Genomic DNA, 17,764 nt, shown 5'->3' with positions numbered 1-17,764 from the left:
GCATGCGGGAGGCCCTTGGGTTCTGTCCCCAGCACCACAAAAACAGGGTGTGGTGCTGTGAGCCTGTAATCCTAGCACTGCGGAGATGGAGGCAGGAGGATTAGGAGTTCAGCTCAGGCTGTCAGGCTTGGAGGCAAGCTCTGCCTGCTAAGCCACTTGACAGCTCTGTTTTTGCTTAATTTTGAGGCCAGGCCTCACTCTGTAGCCTAGTCTGGTCTCAAAGTTACTCTGTAGTCAAGCCTTGGCCTCAAGTAACAGCAGTACTTAGGTATCAGCCTTCCACATGCTGGAAATTACAAACATGAATGCCTACACTTGGCCTAATATATGTTTTTATGGGTTATCATTATGAAACATGATCTGAGGGGAGACAGAACTTCACAGCTTTTCAAAAAATTTTTTTGAGGTAGGGTCTCACTTTGTAGTCCTGGCTGGCCTAGAACTCACTATTTAGACCAAACTGGCCTCAAACTCACAGAGATCCACCTGCCTCTGTCTCCTGGGTGCTGGGATTAAAGATCTGCACCATCAACACATCCAGCCTTGAAGTTTTTCTTTGAGAGGAAACTTGGGGAGGAAAGGGTTTATTTTACATCTACATCACAGGCCATAAAGAAGTCAGGGCAGAGAGTCAAGGTAGGAGTCTGGAAACAGGAACTGAAGCAGAGGCCAGCCGGGGAAGAAGGCTGCTTTTGGTGTGCTCCCCTGGGCTTGCTTAACTGCTTTCTTATACGACTCAAGAACCGCCTGCCCAGGTGTGGCACCACCTATAGTGGGATGGGCGCTCCACATCAATCATTAACCAAGAAAATGTCCCACAGGCCAGTCTGGTGAGGGCATTTTCTCAGTTGAGGTTCCTTCTTCCCAGATGACTCTAGCTTGGGCCATGTTGACAACAGTCTAGACAGTCTAGAAGTCTTTGTGTAGTCCAGGCCAGCTTGGAACTTGTGGTTTCCTTCCCACTATCTCCAGAATGCTGACGAACTTCCGAGTCCTGATGCTTTTTCAGCAGCACACGGTGTAAGGTTCTCCACACACACTGGTGCATGATGTCAGTGCATGCTTCCAGTCTGCTGTCTGTAACTTGACAATTGCAGGCAAGGGGATCCTATCTGTTTAGGCTAGCCTGGGCTACTGAGTGATGGCCTGTCTTGAACAAGCCAATTAAAAGAAAAGTTTATACCTTTAGTCCCCTGGGAGGCAGAGGCAGGTGGATCTGTGAGTTTGAGTTCAGCCTGGTCTACAGAATGAGTTTATCAGCTAATATTTATATGGAGGACCAGTTTACATTAAGATTGAAAACAACGGCCAGGTGTTCATCCCTGCCTTTGGGAAGTAGAGGCAGTCCAATCTCTGAGTGCAAGATGGGCCTGGTGTACATAGTGAGGTTTAGGCCAGCCAGAGCTACACAGTAAGCCCCCATCTAAAAACAAACTTGAAACCAAATTAAGAAAAAAAAGATTAAGCTTCTGAAGTGTGTTAGTGTGTGAGTGCTCGAGAGCTTGGCAGACACACTCACACTCACTACACTCACTCACACTCACACCGAGGGTTATGAATTATCCATATAGGTAACTTCTTTTAGCGGGTAAGAAGGCTCTTCTCAGGCCCAGTAATCACCCAGTGGTTAACAGATGACCAGGCTGCGTTCTAAATCTTCCAAGTCTGCTGTCTCCAAAATCTAGCTGGGATTGACTGCAGGAGCACACTGACATATGAAGGAGCCGGAAGCCACATCAGAGGATGTTTTAAGTGAGCGGCAGTGGAGAGGGCTGCTAGGCCAGTGTGTACCGATGCTTCTGCTCCAGCGTTGGCCGCAGTAGCAGTCTGACTTTGCTAACTGCTTGGAACGCTCTATCTCGGAAATCCAGATTCTTTTACAAACAGCTTAGGCTTTACTTTTTCCTTTTTGAGACAGGAATTCTGTGTGTAGCCCTGACTGTTCTAGAGCTAGCTCTGTAGACCAGGCTGGCCTCCCATCTCAGAGAGATTTCCTTGCCTCTGCCTCATTAGTGCTGAGACTAAAGGTGTGAGCCATCACTTCTCAGGAGGCATCTGTTTTTTAAAAGTTGTTTTTATTTCCTACTCTCTGGCTTGGTATCTGGCATACATAGCTGCTACATAAATAATGGAATACAGCTGTCCCTCAGGCTGATGCTGTGACTTGTCCTTGAAGAAACTGGTCCAGCTGGAATTCTAGGATTCATCTCTTAACGGGCATAACAGGGATGGTGGCAGTGTGCAGTGACTGAGCAGATGAGAAGCCAGCATCCATTTTCTTCTTGTCCTCTGAGATCTTGCTGCCAGTGTCTATTAAACATGGCAGGGGTGTAAGGATAGCAGTGGGAGCTAGGGCTTATCTTAGATTCACCACAGACTAGGGAAATGCCGGAGGGTGATCAGTGACGGTAGAAATACTGCTGGAGGCAGATTAAAGAACGCTCTGTGCCTGGATGCACTGCTCTCCAACTCAGGACCCGGAGTTCTGAGCCTCGGGTTCATCATTCACATTATGAGGAGAGCAAGTTTCAGGGCCAACGCAGGCTCTTATCTAAAGAAGGAAAGTCATTTTACCCAAGGCCCGAGTGTCTGTTGAGATAATGACTGAATTTCTCCCCCCACCTGTGCTCCTGAGTCATTTGAGTGATTATTCTTGGGACCCCAGGAAGACTGTGTGCTCATCTGCGGCAGGTGCCATCCTCTTAATTTCCACTCTGACGACACCCTAGGAGACACAGAGGTGGAGACACCTGGTGCTGGAAGGCGGCAAGAGCGCCTTGCCTCACTGAAGGCTCGAACGCTTCTTTCTGAAGCTCATTAACCTATCCCTTTGGGAGAAGCAAAATTAAGGTCTGTTATTACCTCTAAAGACGATAATGCGGCCCTGGGGTCTCAGGACTGAGAAGTTATTTTGTCTTAATTTACAGCAGCAAGGTGGTTTGGGCCATAACTTCTGGATGCTGCTGTTAAGTTTTTTCCAATAACTGTGGTCCTTAATAATGCCAGTGTCAGGCTGCTCAACTTGTCTTTCAGAATCCGAGAGCAATGTCAGAGTGCTTTAGCTGAGACAGGAGGAAGACATTTGCTTTTGTTTTTATTAAAAATGGGAGGACTTGGGGCTGGAAAGATGACCCAGTGGTTAAGAGTATTTGCTGCTCTTACAGAGGACACAGGTTCTTCAGTTGGTATCCACATGGTGGCACATAACTATCTATAACTCGGGTTCCGGGCCATACAGTGTCCTTTCTGACCTTTCTCGTCAACAGGCATGTGTATAGTGCACATACATATATGCAGGCAAACACTAATTCATAAAATAAATAAACATAATTTAAAATAAAAAAGGAAATACTTTTTCATCTGGGGCCATTTTCACACAGAACAAATTACTTTGTGAGCTGGGGTAAGTCCTTGGTATCTCTGGCCTTCACTTGTTTCATTTGAAAAGATGAGAGGGTTGGACCAGCTAAAGTCTTTGTTGATTTTGAGACAGAATTCCACTCTGCCAGTAATCATGGACTCACGGCACACTTTCTGCTTCATGCCTTCTTCCCTGCCTCACCTCCCCCATGCTGGTCATGCAGGTGTGCACCGCTGGGCCTGGCTGGGCCAGCTTGTTGCTAACGTCTGGTCTAACGCCTTTTCTTACTTTTAAAAAAATATTTATCCTTATTTTATGTGTATGGTTGCTTCCCTTTGCATGTGTGCCTATGTACCACAGGCGTGCAGTGCCCTTGGAGGCCTGAAGAGGGCACTGAGTCTCCAGGAACTGGAGGTGTACATAGTTATGTATGGCTATGAGCCACTGTGTGGGTACTGGGAACTGAACCTGAGTCCTCTGTAAGAACAAGAGGGAGTTCTGAGCCTTGGGTTCATCGTTCACATTATGAGGAGAGCAAGTTTCAGGGCCAACGCAGGCTCTTATCTAAAGAAGGAAAGTCTCTGGCCCCTTTACTATCTTTCATAAAGCCCTTCTGGCTCCACCTTGTTGTGATCTCTTAATTGTACTGGTTTTGGGTTGTTTTGTTGTTGTTGTTGTTTTGGTTTTTTTGAAACTGTTTTATCCTTACTTTCCCATAGCTTGTTTCTCAAGACAGTAGAATTTTAGGGTTATAACCCTTTCTTCACGGTGGCTCTGGAAAGAATATAGTTTAACTTCATGGTCAGCCTTGCCTACACAGTGAATTGGAGGCCAGCCTGCATTACCTGAGATCCTCTGTCAAAAACAATAAAGAGAAAAGATTGATTCTCAGTTGTGCAACATTGATTTTTTATTTTGTCTTTATAGGTTGCTATGGTGACAGACTATGGAGCTTTTATCAAAATCCCAGGCTGTCGGAAGCAAGGTGGGAGCCCTTAATGGGGAATTCAGCACTTCCACCGCACTCATTGGCCCCACATCCTCCCTCTAGGACCTACATTTTCCAGATAGTAGCTTGTTTATTTTACTTTGTTCTCAGTGTAGCAATAGGGATGAAGAGTTTTATGTGCATGTACCTGTGTATGTGCACAGTGCCCGTGCCTTGATCTTAGGATTACCGGTCTCTAGTAACTGAGCACTGATTGATGTGTGTTTTTAAAAGAGACTGAAGAAGCATTTTAGCAGTATGTGGTGGCTCAGGCTTGTATGTACCTCAGCACCCAGGAAGCAGAGGAAGGAGGGATGCCCCAAGTTCCTGAACAGTTAAAGACTACATGGTGAGACTGTCTCAAAAACTTAAAGCCACCACAACAGAGGAGCTAAGGAGATGGCTCTGAGAGCTTGAGGAATTGAGCTCAATCCCCAGCACCCACAAAAACAGCCAGGCACCCATACATTGTAACCCCAGCACTGGACACATTGTAACCCAGCACTGGATACATTTGTAACCCCAGCACTGGAGGGCAGAGACAGTGGACCCCTAAAGCTCACTGGCCAGCCAACCCAACCTAAAGCGCAACTGTCCTGTTCAGTGAGAGACTGTGCCTCACAGCAGGGCAGCAGAGGGTGCTGGAGGGAAACACCCGCTGTCCCGCTGTGGCTCCTGCATGCACGTGTGCACCTGGAAGAGTAGGTTGGTCTCGCAGACTATAAGATGAGGAAAGAAAGCGGCTCTGGACGTGGACAGTGGAGCATTCCACAGGAGAGACCAAGGCAGGGCACTGAACGTGGAGCTGGGGAGGACCCGGTGGTTGAAAGAAGGAATTTTAGGATCTGAAACAAAGCTGCATGTCATGGCTTATGCCTTTAGTTCCAGCTCTCTGGGGTCCATGATGGGAGTATGGTGCTTGAGTGTGAGACCAGCTCGGGCCATGAGACCCTGCCACAGAAACCAAAACAGGCTCAGTGCGTAAAGGCACCTGCCACCAAGTCAGAGGACCTGAGTTCAAAAGGCTGACCCTGCGTGGTAGAAGGAGAGAATTTACTCTTGCAAGTTCTCAGACCTCCACGTGTGTGTCCTTGACACACATAGTTAGTAAAAACAGATAATAAAAGCAAGCCAGTGAAAACTAAAAGCTGGGCATGGTAGCATACACTTTTTCTTTCTTCCTTTTTTCTTTATTTTCCTCCCCTCCCCCATTCCCCACCTTTTCTCCTTCGCTCCGGCCAACAGGCTCTTTTTTTACTTGTTTCTCATCATGGATGACTGAGCCACCATGTGATTGCTGGGATTCAAACCCATGACCTCCAGAAGAGCAGCCTGTGCTCTTAGTTTTTTGTTTTTGGTTTTGTTTTTGTTTTTTGAGATAGGGTTTCTCTGTGTAGCCCTGGCTGGCTGCCCTGATACTCACTCTAGCCCAGGCTGGCCTTGAACGCAGAAATCTGCCTGCCTCTGTCTCCCAAGTGCTGGGATTAAAGGCATGCGCCACCACTGCCCGGCCCAGCCCATGCTCTTAACCACTGAGCCATCTCACCAGCTCCTGGTTGCATACACTTTTTGTTTTAGCACTCAGGAGACACAGGCAGTGGAATCTCAGTGACTTCCTGGCCCTCCAAAGCAATCTAGTAAGAGACCATGTGTCTTAGGGTTTCTATTCCTGCACAGACATCATGACCAAGAAGCAAGTTGGGGAGGGAAGGGTTTATTCAGCTTACACTTCCACACTGCTGTTCATCACCAAAGGAAGTCAGGACTGGGACTCAAGCAGGTCAGGAAGCAGGAGCTGATGCAGAGGCCATGGAGGGATGTTCCTTACTGGCTTGTTTCCTTTGGCTTGCTCAGGTTGCTCTCTTATAGAATCCAAGACTACCAGCCCAGAGATGGCACCACCCACAAGAGACCCTCTACCCTTGATCACTAATTGAGAAAATGCCCAACAGCTGGATCTCGTGAAGGCATTTCCCCAACTGAAGCTCCTTGCTCTGTGATAACTCCAGCCTGTGTCAGTTGACACAAAACTAGGCAGTACACCATGTCTCAAAAATATGAAGTAAACTATACACAAAAAAAGCAAAAAAGGCAGATCTTGGTTTACTGTCATGGGAAGACTCTAAAATAATAAGAATTTAAAAACCAGTCATAGAGCATTCATGCGGTACGTGTACCCTTACCCTTATAGAAAGTCTGTACTGTGTCTCTGTATTTTAAATGACTGTTCAGAGACTATAGACCAAACTCCTCCCAGTGGCCTCCTGTGGTGAGTTGGCTTGCTGAGAAAAGGGCATACAGAGGAAGGGATTTTTTACTTTTTGGAGTCTTTCATAACTTTTTCTGTCAGAAAGCTGTACAGATCTGTAGCTTATAACACTGTGCCATTAGCCTTGGCGACAACTGTGTGGTGCATTTCATCTTTGCACTAAGTGGCTTGCCTGTGGTTTTCAAGCTGGCAGGCAGCAGTCTGTAATTAAGTTCCGAGTTTTATGGTGGCTGGGACTTGGGGAGGTGGAGCTCACCCCACCCTCAGAACTCACACCTCTTTCTGCCTAAAGACAGATTTTCTTGTTAGTGTACGCGCTATGGCTGCTGGTGGTACCAATTTCGTGTGGGCATTTATGTGACACTTTGGGGACAGTGTGGAGATGAAAAGCCTGCTACCTTTCAGCAGTCAGTTGTCACCTGCTCGTAGTTTTTACCTGTCAGATAATGCCTGTGATAGTGGCTGACAGCTTACAAGTGGATCTGTCAGCTGACAGCTGTGGCAGACTCACAGCGAGGGCTCAGGAAGCCAAATAATTAGGTAGAATCTGGGAGCTCTAATCCTAGCATCTTATGTAGGTGTGGTGGATAACCGAGTAGTTGACTCCCCTGCAGTGTCTAGCTTCTCTCTAAAGGGGGATATCACTAGGTCCCACCTTGGAGTTCTGAGCAGTGAGTTAACTGTGGTCTGATCAGAACGTAACATCTTTCAGGGAGACGCTGATTTGAATTACTTTCTCAGAGTCTGTTTTCAGAATCCTTTAACTACTATCAAGTTAAAGACTGGTATTCAGATCAAAACTAGTCTTTCTTTTTTAACATTCGTTTGTTTTATGTATGCAAATGGGGCTTGGGGACACGCCATAACTCTGTGTGGGGGTCAGAGTATAACTTGGAGGTACTGTCCTTCCACCCTGCAGGTTCCGGGTTTGAATTCAGGTCGTCAGGCTTGGTGGCAAGTGCCTTACCCATTGAACCCTCTCCCTGGCCCTAACCTCGCCTCTGTAGTTTTGCTCAATGGAACTTTATGTGCTGGTGGGACTTACAGATTTGTTCTCATTAGTTGTGTCACACAAACCGGTTTTTCACTTATTTTGGACACCAACAAGATATCCAACACCTTTTGATTCAATTCTGACATATCAACCCTGAATTAATGTCAGGGTCCTATAGTTAAAGGGGTTCTGTCCCACAAACTTACCACCTCTCAGATGTCCCTAAAGATGATCAGCCAGTCTAACTTAGAGGTGTGACCCCCTACTTAAGTTTGGTAATTAGAGTAGGTCAGGTACTGTGTACACTTATGATTCCAGCACTTGGGAAACAGAGGCAGGGAGATCAGAAAGCAGGCCAGCCTTGTCTACGTAATGAATTGGAGGCTAATCTGGGCTACATGAAACTCTGTTTAAAAAAAAAGAAAGAGCAGAGCATAGTGAGGCACACCTTTAATCCCAGTATTCAGTGGGCAGAGGCAGACAGATACCTGAGTTCAAGGTCAGCCTGATCTACATTGTGGGTTCCAGGCCAGCCAAGGCTGCACTGTAAGACTCTGTCTCAAACAAACAAAACACCACAGTAAAAGTTCACAGAACTCAGGAAAGCATTTATTCCCCCTTGCTGGTTTACAATAAATCCAGTTCAGGAATAAACAAACAATGAAGGGACACAGGGCAGGCTGAGTGGAGCGGGGTGAAGGCGCTCCTGAATCTGTTCTGTCCAGCACTGCATACTCCATGATGTGTGCAGGGACTGTCCTTAAAGGCCGCTCGCTCCCCACTCCTGCATTCCCGGCTGTGGGAGCTGGATGGATGGGACCAAGTGTTCCAGTCCTCTCATTACTCTCATGACTGGATTCTTCCTGTGACTGCCCGGCCAGAGACTGCACGCACATACGCACGCGCATACACAAATGTGTATTTTAAGGTTTTATTATTGTTGTTGGCATTCTTGGGTGTCATGGTGCACGTGTGGAGGTCAGAGGGCAGTTTTCAGGAGTCAGTTCTTTTTCCACATTAGTGATGCTGCCTGGTTGCATACTTCAGGCTGGTTAGCCTGTAAACTTCCGGGCAGCTCCCCCGTCGGAGTGCTGGAATTACAGATGTGAGCCTCTGCATTCAGCTTTGTGTCATTCCAGGGATTGATCTGAGGTCCTCAAGCTTGCAGTCAGTTAGCTGCTGAGCCAGCTTGCTGCCATTTGTAATTTTTTTAAGGCAAGATCTCACACTGTATCCTGGACTAGCATTCACAATCATCCTTCTGCATCCGGTTCCTAGGTGGTGAGATTATGGGTAAGTGTCATTCTACCCAGCCAAACATAGCTTTCTTTATGTTTTATAGTTTACCACGTCTGCAGTCCAATACTGTAGCTGCTGATTTTTATTTTCCCCATGAAATGTAAAATAGCAGTGCTGCTTGTGGCTGTCATAGGCGCAGTAGAGCCCTCTCCCATTACACACAGGAGCAAATGAAAGCATGTGTGAGGAAGGTAATGAAGACTGCCCTGAATCCACCTCAGTTGTTCAGATAGCTCTGGGCCTAGTACAGTGTCGGAGAGATACTGGACATCAGTGAGTCTTATTTCGTAAACACATGAGTTCAAGTCCCAGCTCAGGCATTTACCAGTTTCTTGACTTGGGAAAATCACTTGGTTTTGAGTCTTCAGTTTCTTCGTTTGTGGAATGGGATGATGTGCATATCTTAGACTCTGGTTATTTGATCAATAGAACTGTCTTCCATCCATCCTTGATCCATTTTTGCCTGCAATATCGTGTTAGTGAATGTCTGACCGTTTCTAATCCCAAGGGAGAAAGGGCGTGAAAACACTAACTTCTCTGCAAGTGTAATTGTCACACGCCATTCACTGGAGACTCGAGCAGTACCCCAGAGATCAGGCAGAGTTCCTTCTGCCGAGCTCTGGCTGTACCTGGCCTCTTGTGAATTGGCAAGTTTACCTTCTTTTTCTCTTACCAGTGGAAGCTGTGAAAGAGATTAACGTTGAGTCTAAAACAGTGGAGAGACATTCTAGGCAGTGGTAATAAGCACTTATGTGTGCTTGCGCTCTCTCTCTCTCTCTCTCTCTCTCTCTCTCTCTCTCTCAGTGTCAGGGCTGTGTTCTTTTCTCCTCGTGCTGACAGACATTCAGTTGGGACTCACTCTGTTTAAGTGTCATGTTGAGTTTATTGAACATGATGATGGATTTGATGCCCTTTGGGCATTTGTGGCTTCACGTCAGGAATGCAGGCCCAGGAGCCGAGAGTAAAGCTGGGTGGAACAGTGCTCACCTCAGGATTCAGTCTTCAGAGGAAAGTAAGACGTTTATGTGTCTGCGTGTGGAGAATCTGCTAGAGTAGACCGACAAGCTGCTCAGCGCACGCCTTTAACCTCAGCACTTGAGAGGCAGAGGCAGGCGGATTTCTGAGTTTGAGTCCAGCCTGGTCTACAGAGTGAGTTCCAGGACAGCCAGGGCTACAGAGAAACCCAGTCTCAAAAAATACAAAAGCCCTGGATGCATGATTATACCCAGTTTGGAGATTATATGTGACCTAATTAAAAACATAGCTTATATCTACATTGTATGGACATATGTACGCAGTAAGCATTTTGGAGAAGAAATGCCAATCCATAGAATCATCTGTCTTAGATGTAAGAGACCCATTGGCCACAGATAAAGAAAATGGTAGCTTCTAATAGAAGCTCAAATAGAAGGGATAAACACCTGAATTTCAGGCCTGTACAACAAATACTCGTGTGTGTGTGTGTGTGTGTGTGTGTGTGTGTGTGTGTGTGTGTGAGCAAGTTTGTTAGGAGGAGACTCTTCAGCAGCCAGATGAGGGAGTGCTTGTCCACAAGTGCACTTAGAGTCTGAGTCAGGCCTCACAAGTTTGAGGCCAGCGTGGCTCATATAGTGAGAACCTGTCTCAAAAACAAAACTAAGAAGTCTCTTAACTTACTGAAAATAAGTGAAAGAGTGTCTGTAATATTGCTTTCAACAAAGCAAAAGCTCTTAGGGAGGAAAGGGGGGTTCGAGTTTGTTTGTTTGTTTATTTTTAGAGACAGTGTTTCTCTGTGTAGCCCTGGCTTTCTGAAACTCAGTCTGTAGTCTAGGTTGGCCTGGGACTCTTAAGATCCATGTGCCTCTTTCTCTCAAGTGCATGTGCCTGCCAGGAAAGGGTTTATTCAGCCTACATCTCTCAGGTCACATTCTGTCACTGAGGGAACTCAAGGCAGGAACTTGGTAGCAGGAACTGAAGCAGAGGCCATGGAGGAGTGCTGCTTGCTGGCTTGCTCCTTGTGGCTCTCTCAGCCTTCTCTCTTACAGCATCCAGGACCACCTGGCTGGATCCATATGTCAGTGTGTTGGGGACATTTTCATGTTAAGGTTCCCTCTTCTCAAATGACTAGCTGGTGTTAAGTTGACAGAAAACTAGCCAGCACAGATACTATATCTGTTGTTAGCATTTTTCGAGTAATTCCTTAACATTTTAAAGATGCACTTTTAAGCATTTGTCGTCACACTATGTAACTTTGTATTGTACTTTATTTTGCCATGGGAAATGCTGTATATTCACAGTACTGTACACATTTTCACTATAAGATAAGTCGCTGGCATGTTTGGCTGGCTCTTCTGGCACCAGCCTGGGATTAATGCAGTTGCCGTGCTTGTGTTGGGTGTTAGTTTGCTTCTAGATTCTCCTGTCATGATGCATTGTGCCAGCATGGCAGCCTGCATCTGTAGCCCCAGCTACTCAAGCAACTAAGGCAAGTAGATGAGTCTGCATGGTTAACGGTCAGCTGGGTGCACAGCACAATCCAGCCTGATTATTTTCTTGGGCAGGATTCCTAGGTGTAGTTATAATGAGACTGACAGCCAGGACTGGTGCAAAGGGGCAGACCCGTGTTTTTGGCTGATATTGCAAGCCAAGGACTTCTAGTTTCTTCCTCGGCTAGTATCAGATGTATCAGGTATTTATGTTTTGTTTTGCCTTTAAAGAAGGGATCTCCATTCATAGCCTCGAGCTCTGACCTCTCCCGCCTGCTTGGATTACAGATGATTTAGCTCAGACTCTTGATCTGTGTTTACTTTTTCCTGGCAGACTCCTGCCACCTACTGGTCAGGCTGCATATTTACAGCATTTTGTAGTTAGTGGTTTGTATCTCTACCCAACCAGCCAATTGCTATGGTCAGGAGGATGGAGTTCCTTGGTTGACTAGACTGTCTTGGGCCCGCAGCAGGGAATTACCTTGGAATATAGAAAGAAGGTTGTTCTCTAAAGTAATTCACCTTCAACAGCAGGAAAGGGGCATTCTAAAATTATTTAAGGGGCCGGAGAGATGGCTTGGTTGTTAAGAGCATGTAGATTGTTGTTTTTGTGCTTTGTGGGGGTTTTGTTGTTGTTGTTGCTTTGGTTTTTCGAGACAGGGTCTTACTCTGTAGCCCTGGCTGTCCTGGAACTCCATCTGTAGACCAGGCTGGCTTTGAACTCAGAGCTCTGCCTGCCTCTGCCTCCTTTGGCCATGTTTTTTTTTTTTTTTTTTTAAGATTTATTTATTTATTTATTATATGTAAGTACACTGTAGCTGTCCTCAGACACTCCAGAAGAGAGAATCAGATCTTGTTACGGATGGTTGTGAGCCACCATGTGGTTGCTGGGATTTGAACTCTTGACCTTCGGAAGAGCAGTCGGGTGCTCTTACCCACTGAGCCATCTCACCAGCCTGCCTCTGCCTCCTAAGTGTGCCACTGCCCAGTGTGATTTGTGTTTTAAGACACCTCTCTCTCTCTCTGTAACCTAGGCTGACCTGGAACTCACTACGTAGACCTTGAACCCACAGAGATCCACTTGCCCCCACCTCCCAAGAGCTGTGTATCTCTATGCCCAGCCAAAGTTAAAACTATTTAACATTTAAAATTTATTTTGTGGTGCTGCAGAAGACATACATGTTAAATGCCTGTGCTGCTTTCCTTCCCAGACTTCTCATTTTTGATAGTTATTGATACGTAACTTCTAAAAGTTAATTCTAACTTAATAATGTTTCTTATTTTTCTGTTTTCACCAATATTGGTTATTGTTTTTCTAAACATTGTTGCCAGTTTAATGTTGAAAATAGTACTATGGGGCTGGTGAGATGGCTCAGCAGTTAAGAGCACTGACTACTCTTCCAAAGGTCCCAAGTTCAAATCCCAGCAACCACATGGTGGCTCACAACCATCCGTGACGAGATCTGACGCCCTCATCTGGTGTGTCTGAAGACAACTACAGTGTACTTACATATAATAAAGAAATAAATCTTAAAAAAAAAAAAGAAGAAGAAAATAGTACTATGCCAGGGTATGTGGCACAGACCTGTAGTTGAGATCTGTAGCCAAGGTTACATATGTAGTGAGAACCTTTTTTTAAAAAAGTACTTTTTCTATTTTTTTCACTTAACATCAACTGTAATTATTTTCTGTAACTAATTTAAATGGTTGCTTCCTTTTCCATTTGACTGATTTACCATCGTTTGTCAAGATGTTCTCCAATTATTAGTTATTAAAGTGGATTTGGAATTCTGCTGTTCTTTTTGTTTTGAAACTGGGTTCAGTCTGTAACCCAGACTGCCTTGAATTCACTATGGAGACCAGGGTGGTCTCACAGGTGTGATCCTCCTGTCTTAGTTTTTTGAGTACTGGACTAACAAGTATGAGCCGCTGTATACAATTCTTTCTTAAATTTACTTACTGTATTATTTTATGCAAATGAGTATTTTGCCTGCATATATGGGGAACATGTGCATATCTGGTGCCTTCAGAAGTCAGAAGAAAGCATGGCTCCCCTAGGGACTGGAGTTAGAGATGGTTGTGAGCCGTCATGTGGTGCTGGGACTCAAACCTGCCTTTGCAAGAGCAAGTGCTCTTTTTTTTTTTTTTTAAATTATATTTTCTGTGCATTGCATGAATGCACAGAATGTGTTTTGCGTATATGTCTGTATGAGGATGTTGGATCCCTTGGAACTGAAGCTAGAGACAATTGTGAGCTGCCATGTGGGTGCTGGCAATTGAACCGGGGTCTGGAAGGGCAGCCAGTGCTCTCAACCACTGAACCATCTCTCCAGTCCCGGAAATAAGTGCTCTTAACTGCTGAGCCATTTCTCCAACCCCAATTCTTAATTTTGTTTTTGATTTTGTTTTCCAGACAGGGCTTCTCTGTGTAGTCCTGGCTCTCCTGGAACTCAGAGAATCCCCTTTCCTCTGCCTCCTAGGTTCTGGGATAAAAGGCGTGGGCTGCTGCCACCGTCACCACCAGCATCACTAGCAGCAGCAAGAGGCTACAGTTCTTCATTTTTAACATTCATAGATAGTAATACCTACAGTGTTTTTGCTCCTGGGTGCTTTGCCTCTATTGATGTTTTTTCTTTGGGAACAATTCCAGAGATTTTTCTAGCAAAGGTCTGAAGGCCTTGGTCAGGGGTGGAAGCATGTGACTGGCGTGTGTCAGGTCTGAAGAATAAAGGATCAGCACTACAGAAGGAAGCCCTTGCTTTGAAAGGATTTACCAACTTGTATTTCTATCTACACTGTGGGAGTGGGGCTGGGAAGACGGCTCAGCAGTTAAGCGCAATTGGTGCTCTTGCAGGGGACCAGAGTTTGGTTCCCAGCACCCATGTTGGCTGCTCACCACGGCCTGTAACTCCAGCTCCTGGGGCTCTGATGTCTCCCCTGGCCTCTGCAGGCACCTGCACATAAAGACACACACACACAGACACTCCTGGCATATAGACACTATACACATAGTTAGAAATCTTTTGAGGAACTGGAGGTGTAAACTCAGTCGCAGGATGGACACCTAGCATATAGGGGGCTCCGTTTCAATCCCTGGTACCATAGAAAACAGAACTCAGCTCAGTCTTCATGTGGTTGCTGTCATTGTGTTACATATTTTTAGTTTTCCTCCTATCTCTTGGTGCTAGGAATGGAATCCCCAGCCTGGTCATACAAAGCAGTTCCACTGCTGAGCTCTTCTCTATCTGAGCAGTTATTGAACCAACGTTGACTGGCACTGGAGAGACAGCTCAGTGGTTCAGAACACTCGCTATGCTTTCAGAGGACCAAGATTGGATTCCCAGCACCCTGTGACAGCTCACAGCTGTCTGTAACTCCGGTCCCAGAAGGTCTCTTCTGGCCTCTTTGGGTGGTAGCCACACATGATGTACAGACATCTACGCAGGCAAAACACCCATGCACATAAAGTAAAGTAAAATTTAAGCAGGGTTGGTTGGTTGACTGGGTTAAAGGCTGATCTTAAATTGTTTTAGTTTGTAGTTTTAATCTATATAAAATGTTCATTAGAAGTTTAAAAATTCCCTGTTATAGCCTGCCTTTCCTACCTGTGCATTTGGAGTACAAATGTGTGTTTTTCTTTCTCACCTCAGGTCTGGTCCATCGAACTCACATGTCGTCCTGTCGAGTGGATAAGCCTTCTGAGATAGTAGATGTTGGAGACAAAGTGTGGGTGAAGCTGATTGGCCGAGAGGTAAAGTGTCCTGCCCCTTCGCGTGGTTGAAAGGCTTATAAAATGCTGGGCTTTCATTGGAGTTCATAACGGTGTGTAAACGTTCGTGATGGCTGACGTCCTTATTTTTAAATCTTGTCCCAGTCATCTGTCTTGAGTTTGAATCTTCTGGTTGTCTGTCCTGCGGGCCTGGGAGAAAGAACATGAAGTGCAGAAGTGTAGTGGGGGAGTGTGTGTTCATGGGACTCTCCTCCTGAGGCTTAGATAGAAAAGAGCCAGAGATGGAGATTTACTCTTTAGCTTAGCTTCAGAGAGCACTTGTCACGTGTACTTCATCTTAGGCCGGAAGGAAAAAGACACACAACTTGCAGCCATTTCTCCTAGAGTAGATGGGCAGCTCGGGCATGGGGGTGCATGCCTTCCGTGGGCTACGAGGGAATGGCAGGCAGAAAGCCAGGGACACTAGTAGGAATCTGAAAACTGTTGAGTGCTTCCACGTGTTAGGTTCTGTAGCTGTAAGACGGAGCCAGAGCTGAATGTGGTGTCATACTTCTGTTACTTTAGCATCCAGGAGGCTGAGGCAGGAGAGTGTGTGTATGTCTACTGTCTGCCTGTCCACTCATGCAGGCCACAGTGTGTGTGGAGATCAGAGGACAGCTTGCTGCAGTCTCCTCTCTCCCTGCACCATGTGAATTCTGGGAATTGAACTCACGATGTTAGGCTTGACAGCAGGCACCTTCACCCACTGAGCCATTTCACTGGCCCCTCCAAGATAGGAATGGATGAAGACCATTTCCTGTACCTCTTCAGCCGTTACGTCTGCCCTTTTTACTTCTTGTACACCCCCCCCCCACACACACACACCCGTGTTCTTAGCTTAGTACTTAGTCATTTGGAGGTTAGTCTTTGCTCTGGTGTTTACAGATTGGGCTCTGAGGTGTCACAGATCAGTGGTCAGGTATTCAAGGGGCTTGGGAACATAGCTCAGCTGGTATATGCTTGCCATGCAAGCACGAAGGCCTGACTGAGTTCGCTTACACTAGCACCTGAGTGGAAAGCTAGGTGTGGTGATGTACTCTTGTGATCCCAGTGCTCAGGACGTGCAGATAGGGGACTCCAGGGACTTGCCGGTCCTTGGCTGAATGGGGCTCCAGGTCTCAAAGAACAACGTAGAGGTTCCAGAGGAATGAATCAGGTTGACTTTTGGCTTCTGTACACACGTGCACTGACATGAACACTCCCCTACACACACACACACACACACACACACACACACACACACACACACACACACACACACACGGGTTTTGGTGACTCTTTTTTTGTCTTTTTCAGATGAAAAATGATAGAATAAAAGTGTCCCTCTCCATGAAAGTTGTCAACCAAGGAACTGGGAAAGACCTCGATCCCAACAACGTTGTCATTGAGTAGGTAAAGGGTTTGCAGAGCTCAAATCCCACACATACAGATGGCAGTAAACTAGAGTAGGTTGGGCTGCTGCTGTTGGTGGCGGTGGTGTGACTGAGTGTCGCAGCGTAGGTGACCTTTGCTTTTTTATAGGTGGACCCATGCTTTTTGAGTGTTTCGAGGCAGGGCCTCGGTGTGTAGTCTGCATGGCCTCAAATCTCAGTGCTCTTACCTTAGACTCCTGCATGCTGGATGTCAGGGGTGCACACCCCATGCAGCCCCATGCAGCTGTGTGGAGCTGAAGATGAAAGGACCCCACAGGAATCCTCTCAGCAGCTTTGTTCTTTCTCCTCTCGTCCTGTCCCCACCCTGTCTGCCAGCAGCTCCTGAGGTGCTGCCATGGCCTCTCCTGAGACGCTCCTTTCTGCATTGGCTCTGAGGAAAAGGCTCCTACATCTGTGAACACGGCACCTTCCACTTCAGAATGGAAGGTTGTCTCTTGATCTAAGGGTGGGGTCTGGAGATTCAGGAAGTTTGCTATCTGACTCAAATCCTGTATTGAATTTTATTTTTAAGAAAAAATTAAAAAGCATCCATTTCTTTATTGCGGGGTGCATATGTGGGAACAGTTCTTTTCCTGCTACCATTCAGGTTTCAGGGATAGACCTCAGCTCAGAAGACTTGTATGGCAAATTCTTTTGTTTTGTCTCATGGGGGAGGATATGTGTTTTTTGAAAGTGTCTCTCTATATGTACCCCAGGAAGAAATGTTTCAATTCCAGGAGAATTGCTGTTACCATATTCCCTTTATTGATTTGTTATTGTTGTTGTTGCTATTATTGTTGTTAGTATTGTTGTTGTTGTTGTTGTTGTTACTATTATTAAGAAAGGGTCTCTCAACATATGCACTGGCTGTTGTGAAACTTACTCTGTCGACCAGGATGGACTTTTTAACTCAAGCGATCCACGTGACTCTGCCTCCCAGGTGTTGAGATCAGTGTGTCTGACCCTTTATTGACTTTCTAGCCAGAATTTGCTTAGTCTCTGAGAGCCCTCACTGGGGAAAGGCCTTTGCTGTGATCTGAGTTCAGTCCCTGCAACCCCTGCAGAGGTGGAAGGAGAGACCCAGTCCTATCAAGCTGTACATTTCCTCACGGCCCTCGAGAGGCTTAGTAACTGTTTCTAGTGCTTCAAGCAAGTCAACTAAATCACACACTTATCTTTAAGTTGACTATGTTATTATTTGTTGATT

General features: G+C 46.1%; 1 protein-coding gene across 8 annotated transcripts in view; it reads left to right on the top strand.

Moving 5' to 3' along the window:
* Zcchc17 (zinc finger, CCHC domain containing 17) overlaps positions 1-17,764 on the top strand; it is a 44,610-nt gene that overhangs the window by 6,382 nt on the left and 20,464 nt on the right. For 2 of the 8 annotated variants that reach the window (NM_153160.5, XM_006503257.3), the window contains 3 exons: positions 4,289-4,346; positions 15,027-15,127; positions 16,442-16,533. In NM_153160.5, coding sequence (NP_694800.1) covers positions 4,289-4,346; positions 15,027-15,127; positions 16,442-16,533 — 251 coding nt within the window. Of the gene's footprint in view, positions 1-4,288; positions 4,347-8,751; positions 8,906-15,026; positions 15,128-16,441; positions 16,534-17,764 lie in introns of those variants that run through there. The other 6 variants (NM_001355398.1, NM_001355399.1, XM_030253690.1 and 3 more) reach the window with 5 other exon arrangements.

This window comes from Mus musculus, chromosome 4 (genome assembly GCF_000001635.26).
Source record: "Mus musculus strain C57BL/6J chromosome 4, GRCm38.p6 C57BL/6J".
In the NCBI taxonomy this organism is placed as follows: Eukaryota; Metazoa; Chordata; class Mammalia; order Rodentia; family Muridae; genus Mus; species Mus musculus.
This window is presented reverse-complemented; position numbering and strand designations above follow the sequence as displayed.